Source organism: Pongo pygmaeus, chromosome 1 (genome assembly GCF_028885625.2).
Source record: "Pongo pygmaeus isolate AG05252 chromosome 1, NHGRI_mPonPyg2-v2.0_pri, whole genome shotgun sequence".
Classification (NCBI taxonomy): Eukaryota; Metazoa; Chordata; class Mammalia; order Primates; family Hominidae; genus Pongo; species Pongo pygmaeus.
In genome coordinates, this window is record NC_072373.2 from 160074524 (window position 1) to 160093490 (window position 18967).

The window sequence follows — 18967 nt, forward strand, 5'->3', positions numbered from 1 at the left end:
TAAAAAGTACACAGTAAAAATTCACCATTGCTGTTACCATGGCAGCACCTTCTAGTTGGTTTCCTGGAGTTTTTACTTTACATCTCACTCTTGCTACTCCGGAGGCTGAGGCAGCAGGATCACTTGAGTCCAGGAGTTTAAGGCTGTAGTGCCTTATGATCGCACCTGTGAATAGCCACTGCACTCTAGCCTGGACCATATTGTGAGACCCTGTCCATAAACAACAACAACTACCCTCACACTCTAAATCCTAGTGTCATTACCAAGAGTCATTTTTCCAAAACCAATCTTATATCACTCAAAACGTTTAATGACTTCCCATAGCCCAGAAGATACAGTATAGGTAAAGTTTTTAGCACAGCATACAAAAGCCTTTCTAAACCTTTCCCTGAACTATTTACTTTGTGGCCTCTTTTCAGCATCCTATACTTTAATAATGATAGTAGCTCATGCCTGTAATCCCAGCACTCTGGCAAACTGAGAGGCAGGAGGATTGCTTTGAGGCCAGGAATTCAAGACCAGCCTGGGGCAACATAGTGAGACCCCATCTCTACAAAAAATACAAGAATTAGATGAGCATGGTGGTGTGTGCCTGTAGTCCTAGCTACTTGGAAGGCTGAGGTAGGAGGATTGCTTGAGCCTGAGTTGGAGGCTGCAGTGGGTGCTATAATTGTGCCATTGCACTCCAGCTTAGGCAAGAGAGTGAGATACTGTCTCTAAAATAATAATAATAATGACACTAACAAAAATTACCTTTCCCCCAAACAACCATACTTTAAAATTTTTTAAAGAACTGTTTTAATGAAAGTTGAGCAGATGGTACATTATATTCTCATATACCCTCTGTCTCCAGCTTACAGTTTCCTCTGTTATTAACATCTTGCATTAATGTAGTACATTTATTATAATTGATGAACCAATATTGATACATTATTATTAATGTATCAATTTGTTAGGGCTCATTCTTACTGTTGTACAGGTCTATGAAATTGACAAATGCATGTCATATATCCACCATTAGAGTATCATGCAGCATAATTTCACTTCCCTAAAAATCCCCTGTGCTTTACCCATTCATTCCTTACCCATCTTCCCCTGAACTATGGGCAACCAGTGATCTTTTTCCTGTTTCTATAGTTTTACCTTTTCCAGAATGTCTCTTAATTCGAATCATACCAGTACATAACGTTTTCAAACTGATTTTTTAACTAATCAGTATGCATTTAAGGTTCATCCATGTATTTTTGATGACTTAATCATTTATTTTTTTTTTATTGCTGAGTAATATTCCATTGTATGGATGTACCATTTTGTTCATTCACCTTTTGAAGGACATCTTGGATACTTCCAGTTTTTGGCAGTTATGAATAAAGCAGCTATAAACATTTATGTTTAGGTTTTTGTCTGGATATATGTTCAGCTCATTTGGATAAGAGCCTAGGAGCATGATCACTGGATCATATAAGAGACTATGTTGAGCCCTGTAAGAAACTGTCAGACTACTAATGTGTACCATTTCACATTTCCACAAGTAATAAATGAAAGTTCTCTGCTCCACATTCTCATCAGCATTTGGTATGATCAGGTTTTTGGATTTTAGCCATTTTAGCGGGTGTATTTTGTTATTTTATTTCATTTTTGAGACGGAGTTTTGCTCTTGTTGCCCAGGCTGGAGTGCAATGGCGCGATCTCGGCTCACCGCAACCTCTGCCTCCCACGTTCAAGCAATTCTCCCGTCTCAGCCTCCCAAGTAGCTGGGATTACAGGGATGCGCCATCACGCCTGGCTAATTTTTTTTTGTATTTTTAGTAGAGACGGGGTTTCTCCATGTTGGTCAGGCTGGTCTCGAACTGCTGACCTCAGGTGATCCACCCACCTCAGCCTCCCAAAGTGTTGGGATTACAGGCGTGAGCCACCACACCTGGCCTGTATTGTATCATCTTATTGTTTTCACTTAGTATTTCCTAGTGACATATGATGTTGAGTGTTTTTTCATATGCTCATTTGCCATCTGTATATCTCTTTGGTGAGGTATCTATTAAGAACTTTTGGCCGTTTTTTAATCGGGCTCGTTTCCTTGTTGTTGATCATAGTTGTCTTTTTATGCCACTTGTTTCTGCTCAGCAACTGATTGTTCAATGAATAAGTGACATATGTAAATAGGCTGGTGGCTTGTTGGTTACGATTCTTAAATTTTGTGTCATATGAAGTCCAGATAAATGCGGCAGAGGTGTTTTTTGACCCGGTCAAAAGTAATTGCAGAAAGTGATTATTATTTTCTTTTCTGATAAACTTACTAACTTGTCCCTTATACTGATAACTTGCATGTTGTATTTTTAATATATGTTAATCTAAAAAAAGTCTTATTATCTTTGTTTTTACCCCAAAATATTAGTACCTCAAATTATGAATTACATTCAAAATATATTTAGTTGTTTTTTTTTTTTTTAGAGACAGGGTTTTGCTGTGTCACCCAGGCTGGAGTGCAGTGGCTCAGTCGTGGCTCAATGCAGCCTCAAACTCCTGGGCTCAAGCCATCTTCCCTCCTCAGCCTGTCAAGTAGCTAGAACTACAGGTGTGTGCCACCAAACCCAGCTACTTCTTTTATTTTTTGTAGAGACTGGATCTCACTGTATTGTCTAAGCTGGTCTCGAACCCCTGGCCTCAAGCGATCCTCCCACCTCAGCCTCCCAAAGTGCTTGGATTACAGGCGTGAGCCACCATGCCCAGGCCAAAAGATACTTTAAAACATGGCTTCTTTCAGATTGCACTTTCTCCCTTGCTCTCTCTCTTGCATGCTCTCTCTTTTTCTCTCTCTCTATACACATATATATAAGATATTTTATGTGAAATGTATGAGATAAATATGAAACTGTTTTGTATGCTATAGGGAGTTACACAGATACTTATTCAAATAGCATTTATTATCTACTATGTTTCTTCCAGATATAGTTCTAGAGATTAATGACACCTTCAAACAATTCATAGTCTCGTAAGTGTTTTAACGTAAGCTTTATTATTAAGAATTGTACTTGTTAAACAAATAATAATTTAAAATTTCATGTTATACTTTAATTCTTTCTCTCTCTCTTCACATTTACATAGTCATATTTGTAAAGTAGAGTCATTTCTGTTCCTTCTTTTTTTTAGAGGTAGGGTCTCATTCTGTTGACCAGGCTAGAGTACAGTGGCATGATAGTTTATTAGACCTTGAACCCCTGGGCTCGAGTGATCTCCTGCCTCAGCCTCCTGAATAGCTAGGACCACAGGCATGCACCACTGTGCCTGGCTAATGTTTAAATTTTTCGCAGAGATGGGGTCTTGCTATATTGCCCAGCTTGGTCTCAAACTCCTGGTGTCCACAATCCTCCTGCCTTGGCCTCCCGAAGTACTGGGATTATGGGTGTGAACCACTGTACCTGACCCCATTCCTGATATTTCTACATTGGGAAAACAAAACTTAGTCTTTAATTTTTACATATATAATGAAAAACAGTTGAAATTTTGTTGATTCTTGCTCTTAGATGGTAGCCTCCTTAAATAGAAATTTTCTTAATGGAAGCCGTACAAGGGCAGTGAGAGATTTTATTAACCTGATAGGATTGTTAACCCAGTCCGGTACAGTGATAAAGAGGTTTACTCTACCTAAACTTATTTGGGTAGAGTAAGTCTTGAGGGTATTAACTTTTACCCATAACTGAAACCTGGTTACTCTTTGGGGTGTTTAGGTATACAGTTGACCCTTAAATAATTCAGGGGTTGTGGGGCTGACTCCCTTGTGCGGTCAAAAATCCATGTATAACTTTTGACTCCCCTGAAACTTAACTACTAATAGCTTACTGTTGACTAGAAGCCTTACTGATAACATAGTCAATTAACATATATATTATATGTATTATATACTATATTCTTACAATAGTAAGCTAGAGAAAAGAAAATGTTATTAAGAAAATCATAAGGAAGAGGAAATATATTTACTATTCATCAAGTGGAGTGGATCATCATAAAGGTCTTCATTCTCATCTTTACATTGAGTAGGCTGAGGAGGAGGAGGAAAAGGAGGGGATGGTCTTGCTTTCTCATGGGTGGCAGAGGCAGTGGAAAATCCATATATAAGTGAACCTGTGCAATTCAAACCCATATTGTGCAAGGATAAACTGTACTTTCTTTTGGTAGGCTCTAGTTCTTTTTTGAAAAATACCATTTATTATTTTCCTATTCATAAAAGCAGGTCTGCTGTAGAAAGATTAGAATCTATAGAGAAAAGCATAAAAAGTGAAGAAGCCAACCAGGGTTAGTCACTGTTAATGTTGTGGAGGTTTTTCTTCTAATACAGTGTGTGTGTGTGTGTGTGTGTGTGTGTGTATGTGTATGTGCGAGAGACTATGTATAATTTGACTGCTATTTTTTATTTTTTTAATCTAATTTAGTTTATTTATTGATTGAGACAGGATCTGACTCTGTTGCCCAGGCTGGAATGCAGTGGTGTGATCACGGCTCACTGTAGCCTTGACCTCCTCAGCTCAAAAGTGATTTTCCCATCTCAGCCCCCTGAGTGTCTGAGACTACAGGGATGTGCCACCATGCCTGGCCAATTTTTATATTTTTTGTAGAGATGAGGTCTTGCTATGTTACCCAGGCTGGTCTTGAACTCCTGAGCTCAAGTGGCCTGTCCAGCTCACCCTCCCAAAGTGCTGGGATTACAGGCATGAACTGTTGTACCTGGCCCTATTTTTTATTTTTAACAAATTTAGAATTGTACTGACTCCTGTTTTTCTGACTTCTATTTGTACATTTTCCTTGTCACTTGAAAAATCTTATTATTTTTAATGGCTGTATAATAGTCCATCTTATGACTATTATAATTAATATGTATTAATATTTAAACATTCAAATTTTGTTGGCAATTTTTAAGTAATCATTCTGAGTGTCAGTTCTATAACTTAGTTAGAAAGATATTCTCAAATAGGAATAATTGTTAATAACCAACTTCAAAGAAAAATACTGTACATGTAAGTGACAGCTCTTTTTATGAGCAGCAACATGAGAATATGTTGTCAGTTTGGTTCAATATCGTAGCTCTTTTTCGTTGGACTAGATAAAATGAAGATGGAGTTGGAGGTGTTGATTGTTGCTTTCCAGTTGCATGACCATGGTAGAACAGTAGTGCAAGAGTGTTATTGGATGATTATCTAAAACTGAGGAAAAATAAAAGGTGCCAGAGTTTGGAACAAAAGAATACTGTAAATTCTAATGGAAACTGCACTGTTGATCTGAAAAGCAAATTAAGAGGATAATTCATTAAATAAGCCAGTTAAATTAGCTTGGAAACCAATTATTTGAAAGGGAAATATGGGTGTAAGGCTATCCTGCCTTATCTTGAAGAGAGCAGTTTGGTTAGCTTTTATTTATGTAATTAAGTAATTGGGTCTAGGGCACCTAATCATCAAGGAAACCTACTATTTTAGGGTAATGAGAATTTGCCCTATTCAATATGTATAGTTTGTTGGGGCAGAATAAAAAGTGTGACACAGGGTCAGGTGCTGTGGCTCACACCTTTAATATCAACACTTTGGGAGGTCGAAGCAGGCGGATCACTTGAGCCTGGGAGTTCAAGACCAGTCTGGGCAACAAGACAAAACTTCGTCTCTATTAAAAATACAAAAATTTGTATTTTTAGTAGAGATGGGGTTTCACCGTGTTGGTAAGGCTGGTCTTGAACTCCTGACCTCAGGTGATCCACCCGCCCTGACCTCCCAAAGTTCTGGGATTACAGGCATCAGCCACTGCGCCCAGCCACATTCTTTTATCCTTCTGTGCAAACACCATTTTAAGCATGTTTTTTATTTCTTCTCTGTCTCTTTATCCACGCATATCATATAAATGTCCTCCCCAAACTAGATAGTTCTCTGTGATCAACCCATTTGTGAGTCCTCATTTCTATAGTTAGCTGTTACCAGTGGAAAAAAGAGTAAGACAGTTTGCTTAAAAAAAAAAAAAAAAAGCCGGGGGTTGGGGGGGCCAGGTGTGATTGCCCATGATTATAATCCCAGCATTTTGGGAGGCCAAGGTGGGAGGATCACTTGAGACCAGGAGTTTGAGACCAATCTGGGCAACATGATGAGACCCTGTCTCTACAAAAAATTTAAAAATAAGCTGGATGTGGTGGCACATGCCTGTAGTCCTCATAGTTCTAGCTACTTGGAAGATGGAGGCAGGAGGATCTCCTGAAGCCATGAGTTCGAGGCTGCAGTGAGTTATGATCACACCACTGCACTCCAGCCTGGGTGACAGGCTCTCACAAAAAAAAAAGAAAAAAAATACATCTATACATCTTCCCCGCCACCCCCCCAAGTATCTTTAAGGGCCATGTTGTCCATTGTGGAAGCCTGTACTCATGTTGGCTTTTTAACTTTTAAATAATCAAAATTAAATAAAATTAAAAATCAAGTTCATCAGTTACTTTAACTGCATTGCAAGTGCCCAGTAGCCATATGTGGCTAGTAGCTATCCTATTGAATAGTGCCAATGTAGGGCATTTACGTCATTGTAGAAAGTTCTGTTGAGCCATGCTGCTTAAGGATATTGTATCTACCCTGTGATATATATTATATGTGTATATTTTTCCCATAGAATTGCGTTGATGTGTTACCTCACCTATATTTTAAAATTATTCTTTTTTGGGGTTAACTTTACTGAAGTATCATTTACAAAGAGTATGTTGCATCCATTTTAAGTGTACAGTTCAATGACTTTTGACAAATATATACCATCATGTAACCAGTACTACAATCAAGATATAGAACATTTCCAACATCTTGAAAAGTTTACTTGTGCCCCTTTGCCGTCAGTCCTACTGTTGCCTCCACATAACTACGGATCTGCTTTTTGTCAATGTAGATTAATTTTACTTCTTTTAAAATTGCATGTAAATGAAATAATACATTTGCAATTTTTTTTTTCGCTTAGGGCTTCTTTTGTTTAGAATCATGTTTTTGAGGTTCATCCATGTTGTTTACATCAGTTGTTCTTTTTTTTTCTTTCTTGAGACAGGGTCTCCCTGTGTTGCCCAGGCTAGAGTGCAGTGGCACAGTCGTAGCTCACTGCAACTTCAAACTTCTGGTGTCAAGTGATCCTTCTGCTTCAGTCTCCCAAGTATCTGGGACTCATGGTGTATGCCAGCATGCCTGGCTAATTTTTTTGTTTTTAATAGAGACAAAGTCTTGCTCTTTTTCCCAGGTTGGTCTCAAACTTCTGGGCTCAAATGATCCTCCTGCTATGGTCTCCCAAAGTGCTGCAATTATGGGCATGAGCCACCACGCCCAGCCAGCAGTTTTTTAAGTTGCTGAATAATAGTCCATTTGTGTATACAATTCAATTTATTTATCCATTAGTCTGTTGATGGACATTTGAGTGGTTTCCAGTTTTTGGCTGTTATGAATAAAATTGCTATAAGCTTTCTTGTATAGTCTTTTTTTTTTTTCTTAGAAACATTTCATAGATCTTACAAACAGAAGGTATGTCTGTGTCTTGGACAGTGGTGAGATAAGATGGTGGATCTCTGTGCCTCATGTACAAGTCTTTGTGTAGACATACCATTTCTGTTGAATCCATACCTGACAATGGAATTGCTGTATTGTGTAGTAGTAAGTATAGGTCCTGGCGTGGTGGCTCACGCCTGTACTCCCAGCACTTTGGGAGACTGAGGCGGGTGGATCACTTGAGGCCAGGAGTTCGAGACCAGCCTGGCCAACATGGCGAAACCCCGCCTCTACTAAAAATACAAAAATTAGCCAGGTGTGGTGGTGCATGCCTGTAAGTCCAGCTGCTGCTCGGGAGGCTGAGGCAGAGAATCGCTTGAACCCGGGAGGCGGAGGTTGCAGTGAGCCAGGACTGCGCCACTGCACTCCAGCTTGGGTGAGAAAGTGAGACCCTGTCTCAGAAAAACCCAAAAAGTATTTATTTAACATTATAAGAATTCACCAAACTGTTTCCCACTAGCAACATATGAGAGATTCAGTTGTTCCACCTCATTACCAGCACTTTGTATTGTCAGTCTTTTAAATATTAACCATTCTTGTGGCTGTGTTGGCATATTTTTTTGTGGTTTTAATTTGCATTTCCTTTAAAACTAATGATGTTTAGCATCTTTTCTACTGCCTTTTAGCCATTTGTATATCTTCTGTTAAGTGTTTGTTCCAACTTTTGTCTTTTTTTTTTTTAAATGGGTTTTTATTCTTGGGTAACAAGACTTTGTATATATCTGAGATACAACTCCGTCTCAGATGTCTATATCAGTATCTGTCTAATATTTTCTCCCAGTGTAGCTTATTTTCTTAATGGTAGCTTTAGAAACATGTAAGTTATAAATTTTTATGAAATCTAGTTTATCAATTGTTTTTCTTTTATGATGAGCTTTTTCTGTCCCAAGACATTTTTTGCCCATCTGAAGTCTGTGAAAATTTTTTCCTCTGTTTCTTTTAGAATTTTTCTAGTTTCATCATTTACATATAAGTCTGTGGTCCATTTGGAGTTAATTTTTGAGTGTGTCACAAGATAAAGGTTGAGGTTTATTTTTATAGTTTATTTTATAGTTATTCCAGTACCATTTGTTGAAAACATGACTCCTTTTTTAATTAAATTATATTGGCACCTTTGTTGAAAATCAATTTTCAATATATGATTGTATGGAATTTTTTCTGAACTCTTTTTCCATTGACCTATATGTTTATCCTTATGCTAATACTACACTGTCTTGACAAATGTAGCTTTATGGTCAGACTTGGAATCAAATACTGTAAAGCCTCCTGTTTTGTTCTTTTATTTCAAAATTGTTTGACCTAATTTAGTTCTTTTGCATTTCAATACACATTTTAGAATTGGCTTGTTAATTTCTACAGAAAAGCTTTCTGGGATTTTTATTAGGATTGTGCTGAATCTATAAGTCACTTGGGGAGAAGCAACATCTTTACAATATGGAGTCTTCCAAGCTGTCTTATGTTACATTTCTTTACTTATCTAGACCTTCTTTAAGTTTTCACAGCAATGTTTTGTATTTTCATGTACAGATCTTGTACATATTTTGTAAATTTAATACTATTTCATGGTTTCGGATGTCTTGTATTGTAAATCTTTTAACATTTAAAAAATTTTTTATTTGATTGCTAATACATAGAAACATAGTTGATTTTTCTATATTGAGCTTGAATTTTGTGACCATTCTAAACTCATTGATTGCATATAATTTGTTTGTAGATTCCTTAGCACTTTGTACATGGATGATCATATTGTCTGTTAATTGGGACAGTTTTACTTCTTGTCCAATCTGAATGCCTTTTGTTTCTTTTATTTATTTCTTTTTTTTCTTTTTGTCTTACTGCATTGGTCAAGACCTCTAGTAAAATATTAAAGTAGTGAGAATGAGCATCCTTGCCTTGTATACTCTTTTAAAGAGAAAGCACTGCGTCTTCCACCATTAAGTATGATGTTAGTTTTAGCTTTTTCACAGATGCCCTTTGTAAGGTTGAAGGAGTTCCCTTTGATTCCTAGTTTTCTGAGTTTTTATTGTTGAATTTTGTCAGATGCTTTTTTTGTATCTCAACAATCACATAGTATTTCTCATTTTTCTGTTAATATGGTAGCTTGTATTGATTAATTTTCAAATATTAAACCAGCCTTGCAGTCCTAAGATAACTCGCACTTGATCATGATATGTTATCCTTTTTATATAGAGTTGCAAAATTTGTTCAGGAATTTGGGTCTATAATCATTAGATACATTGGCCTGTAGTTTTTGTTTTATTTTCTCTTTTAATGTATTTATCTGCTTTTGGCATCAGAGTAAGACTGGCCTTGTAAGATGAATTGGGAACTGTTCTTTTCTCTATGTTTTGAAAGAGTTTATGTAGAATTAGTATTATTTTTACTCTAAATGTCTGGTAGAATTCACCAGTGAAAATGTCTGCCTGGAATTTTCTTTGTGGGGAGTTTTAAGTAGCTAATTCAATTTCTTTAATAGATGCAAGGCTACTTTCTATTGTGGTTGTACTTTTTTTTCTATTCTAGGGATTTATCCATTTCATCCAAGTTGTTGGATTTGTTGGCATAAAGTTCATAATATACCCTTATCCTTTTAACATCTGTAGGATCTATGACATTCTCACTTTGATTCCTGATTTTGATAATTTGTTTCTTCTTTTTTTTCTTCATCTGTCTAGCTAAGAGTTTATCAATTTATTAGTCTTTTTAAATAAGTATTTTTTATTGCTTTTTCTCTGTTTGTTTCTATCTCATTGATTTCCACTTTTTATTTCCTTGCCTCAGCTTTCTTTGGATTTAATTAATTCTTTTTTCTGGGTTCCTAAGATTGTAGCTTAGATCATTGTGGGGCGGGGTTATAGATGAAGCAACACTAGACATGTGCTGATAATTGTTAAAACTGGACAATGGATACATGGAGTTTTATTCCATTATACTGTTTTTTTAAAAACATTTATTTTAGGTTCAAGGGTACATGTGTAGGTTTGTTATATAGATAAACTTGTGTCAGGGGGGTTCGTTATACAGATTACTTTATCACCCAGGTACTAAGCCTCATATCCATTAGTTATTTTTTTCTGATCCTCTCCCTTCTCCCACCTTCCACCCTCAAGAGGACCCCAGTGTCTGTTGTTCCTTTCTCTGTGTTCATGAGCTTCTCATCATTTAGCTCCCACTTACAGGTGAGAACATACAGTATTTGGTTTTCTTCTGTGTTAGTTTGCTAAGGATAATAGCCTCCAGCTCCATCCACGTTCCTGAAAAAGGCATGATCTTGTTCTTTTTCATGGCTGCATAGTATTCCATGATGTGTATGTACCACATTTTCTTTATCCAGTCTGTCAGTGATGGGCATTTAGGTTGATTCCATGTTTTTGCAGTTGTGAATAGTGCTACAGTGAATATTTGCATGCATGTGTCCTTATGGTAGAATGACTTATATTCTTTTGGGTATGTACCCAATAATAAGATTGCTGGGTCAAATGGTAGTTCTGTTTTTACCTCTTTGAAGAATCGCCATCCTGCTTTCTAAAATGGTTGAACTGATTTACACTCCTGCCAACAGTGTGTAACGGTTCCCTTTTCAGCAAAGTTTCAGGATACAAAATCAATGTACAAAAATCGCTAGCATTCCTATACACCAACAACAGCCAAGCAGAGAGCCAAATCAGGAAGACAATCTCATTCACAGGTGCCGCAAAAAGAATAAAATACCTAGAATACAGCTAACCAGGGAGGTGAAAGATCTCTACAATGAGAATTACAAAACACTGCTCAAAGAAATCAGAGATGACACAAACAAATGGAAAAACATCCCATGCTCATGGATAGGAAGAATCAATATCATTAAAACGGTCATACTGCCCAAAGCAACTTACAGATTCAGTGCTATTCCTACCAAATTACCAATGACATTCTTCACAGGACTAGAAAAAAACTATTTTAAAATTCATGTGGAACCAAAAAAGAGTCCAAAAAGCCAAGGCAATTCTAAGCAAAAAGAACAAAGCTGGAGGCATCACACTACCTGATTTCATTATGCTACTCTTTAAATTTATGTATATGTTTGACATTTTTTATAATATCCACCTCCATAGTAATTTTTTTGATATTTATATGCTATTGACATTCATTTTTATGTGGGTAGTTTCTATTTTAGATATTGGTAAACTACTTGTAGGATAGCTCCACAGAATTTCTTAATAATTAAGACTATATATGCTTTTTAGTGGTTCTTATGGGACGGTTGCAACAGTGACATGAATCTTGATGCTGTAAGCTCTGGAAGAAATTGGGATACCTCAAAAACGATTAGTGGGGAAAAGAATCAGTAGTAAGTAATTGTTTATGGAAAAGCAAATTGATACATGTTCAATAATAGTACAATATCAACATGTATCTGCCCCTTGGTAGTTCCCACAAAGACCAAGTTTGTTAATAAAAATATCCGAATAATAATAATAAAACATAAATAGTATAGTTGATGGGTAACAGGTATTTTTATTATGTTGGGTATAAATTTCTTGTTATCCCCACCTTTCTCCATCCAAAAAAAGACATTTGTTATTACATTGCTTTTTAGATATAATGGCCTTAATATACCTATGTATAGATGTTAGAAAAAAGTGCATGCACAAATGTTCTATGTCTCATCTTTAGGAGTAGAATGGTGCATCTCACATAGCTTTTTCTACATACTTCCTTAGTGTTTTGTATTGTTTTATCTTGCCTTTTTTAATCTGGAGCTTTTTGTTTGTGAGTCATACTATATAGCACATTAGTAGTTTTTTTTTTTCAATAGTCACATTTATTTTTAGTAAAATATATATGTGACCGCATTTCTGTTGGCTGCTTTTTTGTCAGTAAATTCACATGCCAGTTGCTTGGCTGATCTCCTTTTCTCTTTCCTACTTAACTAATTATCCATACCTACATACCAAAATAACAATGATGATGATAAATTGTATGGTGCTTTGGCTCTCAAATCAGTCAAGAATGGTAAAGTTATTTTATTTTGCTTCACTTTAAAAGTAAACCTCCATCCACAAACAGAAATACAGGTGGATTCATATTCTGTGTTGTTAATACCTAACGGAGAATCAGTGGTAGAAGACAATACCTAATCAGACATAAGGAGTAAGAGAGGGACCTTATAATTTATTTTAATATGAATGTAGATAGCTCAGTTTTTTTCTTTTTCTTTTTTTAAGTTTTTTTTTTTTTTTAAGAGACAGGGTCTCACTCTGTTTCCCAGGCTGGAGTGCCATGACGTGACCACAGTTACTTACTGAACTTCAAAGTGCTGGGCTCAGGCAGTCCTCCTGCCTCAGGCTCCCAAGTAGTAGGACTACAGGTATGTGCCATCACACCAGCTGATTTTTTTTTTTTAAGAGATATGGTTTTTCTTTGATGCCTAGGCTGGTCTCAAACTCATGGCCTCAAGTGATCCTCCCACCTTAGCCTCCCAAAGTGCAGGGATTATAGCCCTGAGCCACTACACCTGGCTAGCTCATTTTTTGAGTGAGTAAAAGTCTCATGCCTTTCAGGGGCTTGGCTTTGCTTCTGTAACACCATTTTATCTGATTAATCATCCAAAACTGCACTTAAGTGTCCTGAATCTGAAACTTTTACTATACCTTTTCATTTAGTCTCTGATGGTTTTGAAATGATAGTCTGTGGCAGCAAGGTATAACCAGTTTTTGCCTTGATTAATACCAGCTTGAAGTTCTACATCATCCCTAAATGTAGTTCTACTTTTAACGAGCAGTGAAGGACTCTATTTAAAATAGTTTTGCTACAACACTGCAGCATTCTACCTTCTGGAGCTTCAAGTTATCCCTGCTCAATTTGTACAGTCTTATTTTCTATACAGGTGTTGTCACTTGCTGCAATAGCATAACACAGTGTTGTATGGTGCCATAAGAAATAAAATTGTATGTCAGATAAAATAGAGAGTAGCTACCAAAGTCAGATGTTTCTCCCAAATGTTAATAGAAAGCAAGACAATATAGCACTGCCAGACATTGAATCACATCTGTGGTACTTGTCTAGCTTTGTAACCCTGGCCAAATCATACATTTTCTTTGTGCTCTATTTTTCTCATCCATCCGATGGGAATAATAACACCTGCTTTGCAGAATTGTTCCAAGGTTTAAATGAATTAGTATGTTAGAAATATTTATAAGTGTTAGCTATTATTACTAGTTCCTTCTGAGCCTTAGTATATACTTCTGTTATAAAAGTTATTACATATACATGTTGATTTCCATGCCTTCTCTGTTGATCTGTTAGCCTGATGGTAGAATGCATTATTTGTCTTACATATTTACCACAATGTGCTGTGCAGTGTATGTGCTATTCAGTATATGTAAACCTAGTAAATATAGTTGAATGAAGGTTAAAGTGAGAGCTAATGTGTAGAGGACGTATTATTGATATATAGCCTTTTTAAATAAAATCAACTTTCACTCTAGTTACATTTATTGCTATTTAACTTATTTTTTGTTTTAGAAAATGTTTTTCAATAGATAAATGGAATGGCTATTATAAAAGCATGTCACTTAGTATCTAGTTCTTGTTTTCATCTTTTTTTTTTTTTTTTTTCTTCCTGGTGTGGTGCTGATGGAACTAGTGCCGCAGTGTGTCTGGAGAATAAATGTGGATATCCCTGAGGAAGCTAATCAGAATCTTTCGTTTGGTGCTACTGAAAGATGGTGGGAGCAGACAGATTTGACCAAACTAATAATATCAAACAATAAACTTCAGTCACTTACAGATGACCTACGACTCTTGCCTGCACTGACTGTTCTTGATGTAAGTTGACTGACTATAAATATGGATTATTAGTTGAAGAGACTCTAAAGCTAAATTTAGGCTTTGGTAGCAGAAAACCTTTCATGTTGAGTTGGTAATGCAAGGACAGATGGTAAATTATCATGCTAGGCATAGCATAATGGTTAAAAGTGCAGGATCAGAACACCAAGTTTCTAATTCTGACTTCTGCTACTAAATGGCTGTGTGACGTGGGGAGAGTTACCTCTCTGTGCCTTAGTCTCCACATCTATAAACCAAGACTGATACTACTACCTATTTAAAAATTTTGTTTGTAGAATTAAATAAATTTTAATGAATACAAACAGAATCAATATTCAACAAGTGGTTATTTCTGCTCATCTTTTTTTTTCTTATTACTATTTTGCACAGGCAAAATAGTGGCGTGATCATGGCTCACTGCAGCCTTGAACTTATGGGCTCCAGCAATTCTCCTGCCTCAGTCTCCCAAGTAGCTGGGACTATAGGTGCATGCCACCACACCCGGCTATTTTTTTGTGTGTGTGTAGAGATGAGGGTCTCACTATGTTTCCCAGACTGCTCTTGAACTCCTGTCCTCAAACTCTCCTCCTGCCTCAGCCTCCCAAGTGCTGGGATTACAGGCATGAGCTACTGCGCCTGGCCTATTGTTACTATTTTTATCATTATTATTCTAGATATTAAAGCAAGTATATATATATATTGCCTTCAACCTCATTGAGTTAAATTATTGAACTTAATTTTTTTGTGTTTTTATTCAGAGATTCTTTTTAGTCCTTTGTTGCCATGTCCTGTGGTAAAGTGAAGCATAAGTAGTATATTTCAGAATCTGCAGGCTTCACCATCTGGTATACTTTACTTATCAACATAAAAAATCCTCCAATTCATGTGTTGAAAAGTAGAATCTAAGTAGATCAATTTTTTATTTTCTTCATTTGTAAAATGAATGGATTGGCTTACTCTAAGGTTCTTTCTACCTTAAAAACTGTGATTCTGTGAGAACATAAGAAAAGTCCCTTTCTCTTTTCTCATATAATTTTTGTATATATTGACATAAATCATATCATCAGAGAGCTGTTTTTAGTTTCTGACCCCCTCGTCTCTTCTTTGAAATTGAAACTCTACTAATGAGTTGAAATTTTTCTTAGTATAATATTTAAAGTGGATGACTTAACACGTCATGACTTCTCTTCTCTTCTCTTCTCTTTTCTTCTCTTCCATTTTTTGAGACAGGGTCTCACTCTGTAGCCCAGGCTGGAGTGCAGTGGCACAATCTGGGCTCACTGCAGCCTTGACCTCCTAGGCTCAAGCGATCTTCCCACCTCCGCTTGCTGAGTAGATGGGGCTACAGGTGTGCGCCACTACGCCTGACTAATTAGAATTTTTTTTTTTTTTTGTAGAGACAAGGTCTCACTAATTTGCCTAGGCTAGTCTCAAACTCCTGGGTACAAGCGATTTGCCTTCTTCGGCCTCCTAAAGTGCTGGGATTACAGGTGTGAGCCACTGCACCTGGCCTTACTTCATGATTTCTGAACAGCCGTTTGGTCATCTTCAAACTGTTCTACATACAGAACAAGTATGTTGAACAGTAGTTCAGTAGTTCAACTTGTTGCCGTTGAATTTGAGGAACAGGAGATTACTGACTAATAGTTTTGTACACTGGCAAAGCTTATATATTGTTAATGATAAGACTAAGAATATTGACTTTGTCTTTTAAAAACTTTTAGATACATGATAATCAGTTGACATCCCTTCCTTCTGCTATAAGAGAGCTACAAAATCTTCAGAAACTTAATGTCAGGTAAAAATTAAGCTTATTTACTTCTATTATTGCCCTTATAATGGTTTAAATCTAATATTCTTTAAATTTTCACAACATTAAAAAATATCTTTGAATTTTCTCAGAAAGTAGTTAAAGCAGAATAAGAATTTACAGTTTTTTAAAGCTTTAATTCTTAGTTTGTATGTTTTTTTCTTTGTTTTAGCATTACCCCCATCATTTCTGATTTTACAAATGCAAGGCTAGTTGATTTTTTTAAAATGCTTAAATTTTTTTTTTTATAAAACAATTCTTAGTGGTTTGTTATTGTAGTAAACCTCTTTGTTGATGTCTCAACTTTTAAGTTACCTTGATATTCTAAAAATATCTAAACAATAAGGAAGAAATGTAAAACAATTCTTTCATAAATGAAATACTTCGTAGTTTTTATTAGTAGTCGTTTTTAAACTTCTCCAAGGACTCCTGGGGTTCTATGGATATATTTTTGTAACTGTCATGGACATACTGGTACATGGGATGTTCAGTGGCAAAAATTGTAGCTAACTCTGTTTGCTTTCTGATACATACCCAGACTTTTAAGAAAGAATAACTTTGCCTTATGTTTGTTATATAGACATAGGCTATGGGAAAGGAGATTTAAAGAGGTCTTATTTTGGAGTAGAAATAAATGGTTTAGGAACTTAAAGCATAGTTTGAAAAACTGTGGCTTATAAAATAGATACGGTTACAGATCTATGTAACATAATATAGTCAAGTTTGTTTTCTGGAGATAAGCTAACTGGTATGAGGGAAAATAGTCCCTCCCAGTAACACTCCTCATTTGGTGGAAAACATAAAATTACCGTTGGCCAATGAAAATATATATACATAAAAAGGTGCTAATTATTTAGAACTCCATCAGAGTATCTTCCCCTTACAAGTCAAAGGCATAGACGTGGCCTGTAAAGACAAGAGTGGGGATTGTTGAGAGGAAGAGAGGAAGCAGTAAGTGTTGAGTGACATGGCTTAAGCTTTGGATTCTATACTTAAGAGTATGTAGGTGTGTTCTCAGTGAAGAAGTTTAAAAAAAAGTATGAATCTTAGGATGGAGTAATTAGCTAAGAAAAGGAGAAGATGGAGGAAATCTATAGCTAAAATTGTATCTCTGCCCAGTTAGATCCCTATCAAGTGTGCAAAGATTTCAGCTAGGTAACCAATAACAGTAACCAACTTAACAATATTATTGGTTCTTGTTTTAGAAGACATCTTTTGACTTTTTTTGTCCCAACTAGTTTTATTTTACTGTAATTTAGGGTTATTGTAAGAACCTTATATTTCCCATTTTCCCCCTGTTATTTGTAAAGTAACTGTATATGGCATGAAAATAGCATGGAATTCAAAAGTGAATATTTAAGTTGTGATAAACCTGGGAACTAGTTCAGTCATCTCTTAATTATCACGGAGTGTATCATCCTCCATGATTTGGGACTTCTAAACCATTACACTGAATATCTCTACAGAAGGGCTTAACTGAAAAGACCAAGTATGAAGAAGAGTGGAATTCCATATTACATTCAACTTGACATCCTAGGTCCTCAAACAGAAATAGCTATTTTTGCCTTAAAACCGAACATATAAGATGTAACTCCATTGTGGTATATGTGTGCATATAGCTTTATCAAAATTCTGAAAGTCAGTTATAGTATGTGTTAGTTCATTTTCATGCTGCTGATAAAGACATACCTGAGACTGGGAAGAAAAAGAGGTTTAATTGGACTTACAGTTCCACATGGCTGGGGATGCCTCAGAATCATGGTGGGAGGCAAAAGGCACTTTTTACATGGCAGCAGCAGGAGAAAAATGAGGAAGATGCAAAATTGGAAACCCCTGATAAAACCATCAGAACTCATGAGACTTATTCACTACCACGAGAACAGTATGGGGGAAACCACTCCCACGATTCATACTATCTCCCACCCGGTTCCTCCCACAACATCTGGGAGTTATGGGAGTACAATTCAAGATGAAATTTGTGTGGGGACACAACCAAAGCATATCACAGTATAACAAATTAAGAGTCTAGTATGTCCTATCACATTGCATGTCAAATCAAGAGTTGATTATAAGCATGTAATCAAAACATCACAAATTATTTATGTTTGGCTAAAAGCCTTTATTTCTTTGTTATTTTTCTTTGAAACCCCAATGTGGTTACTTTAGATTACTATTATTTTAATGAGTACATATTTTTGGATATGAATTTTGATAAGTACTTGAAGTTAGTAACTATATTTGATTTTTATGAGTCCAGTGTCATTGGTTAGCAAGAAATGTCTTTGATAAATATTTATTGTATTGCCACTAAATTATTCATCATTTATTTTATCAACCAATAGCCATAACAAACTGAAAATACTCCCTGAAGAAATTACAAACCTAAGAAACCTGAAGTGCCTGTATCTCCAGCATAATGAATTAACCTGTATATCAGAGGGATTTGAACAATTTTCCAATTTAGAAGATTTAGTAAGTTGTGATTTTCCAATTTTTGTATAATTTGGGGCTGGTGGGATTTTTCATCAGGCTGAGAAATTAGATACATAATTGAAACTGTGGGAACATGGACAGCTGATTTTCTGATTAGATTATCAGAAATGTGCATTTCAATAAGATAGCTAAATTTGTCACTGTAAATTTGGTTTTCCTATATTATGAAATCAACTTTAAGTTTTAATTTAGGAAGAGTTTGGGAAAGGTGCAATGAAGATTACTTTGTTATTCACAGGCTTTACAGTGTAGCAGAATAGAGGAAATATGTCTTTAGCATATATCAATTCTCTTGTCTATGCCCATTTCCATT

General features: G+C 36.0%; 1 protein-coding gene across 2 annotated transcripts in view; it reads left to right on the forward strand.

The window, feature by feature from the left end:
* The window catches only part of LRRC40 (leucine rich repeat containing 40), a 60545-nt gene that overhangs the window by 2062 nt on the left and 39516 nt on the right, over positions 1 to 18967 (forward strand). For both annotated transcript variants that reach the window (XM_054482985.2, XM_054482994.2), the window contains exons 2-4: positions 14170 to 14351; positions 16076 to 16149; positions 18504 to 18633. In XM_054482985.2, the coding sequence (XP_054338960.1) occupies positions 14170 to 14351; positions 16076 to 16149; positions 18504 to 18633 (386 nt within the window). The remainder of the gene's footprint in view (positions 1 to 14169; positions 14352 to 16075; positions 16150 to 18503; positions 18634 to 18967) is intronic.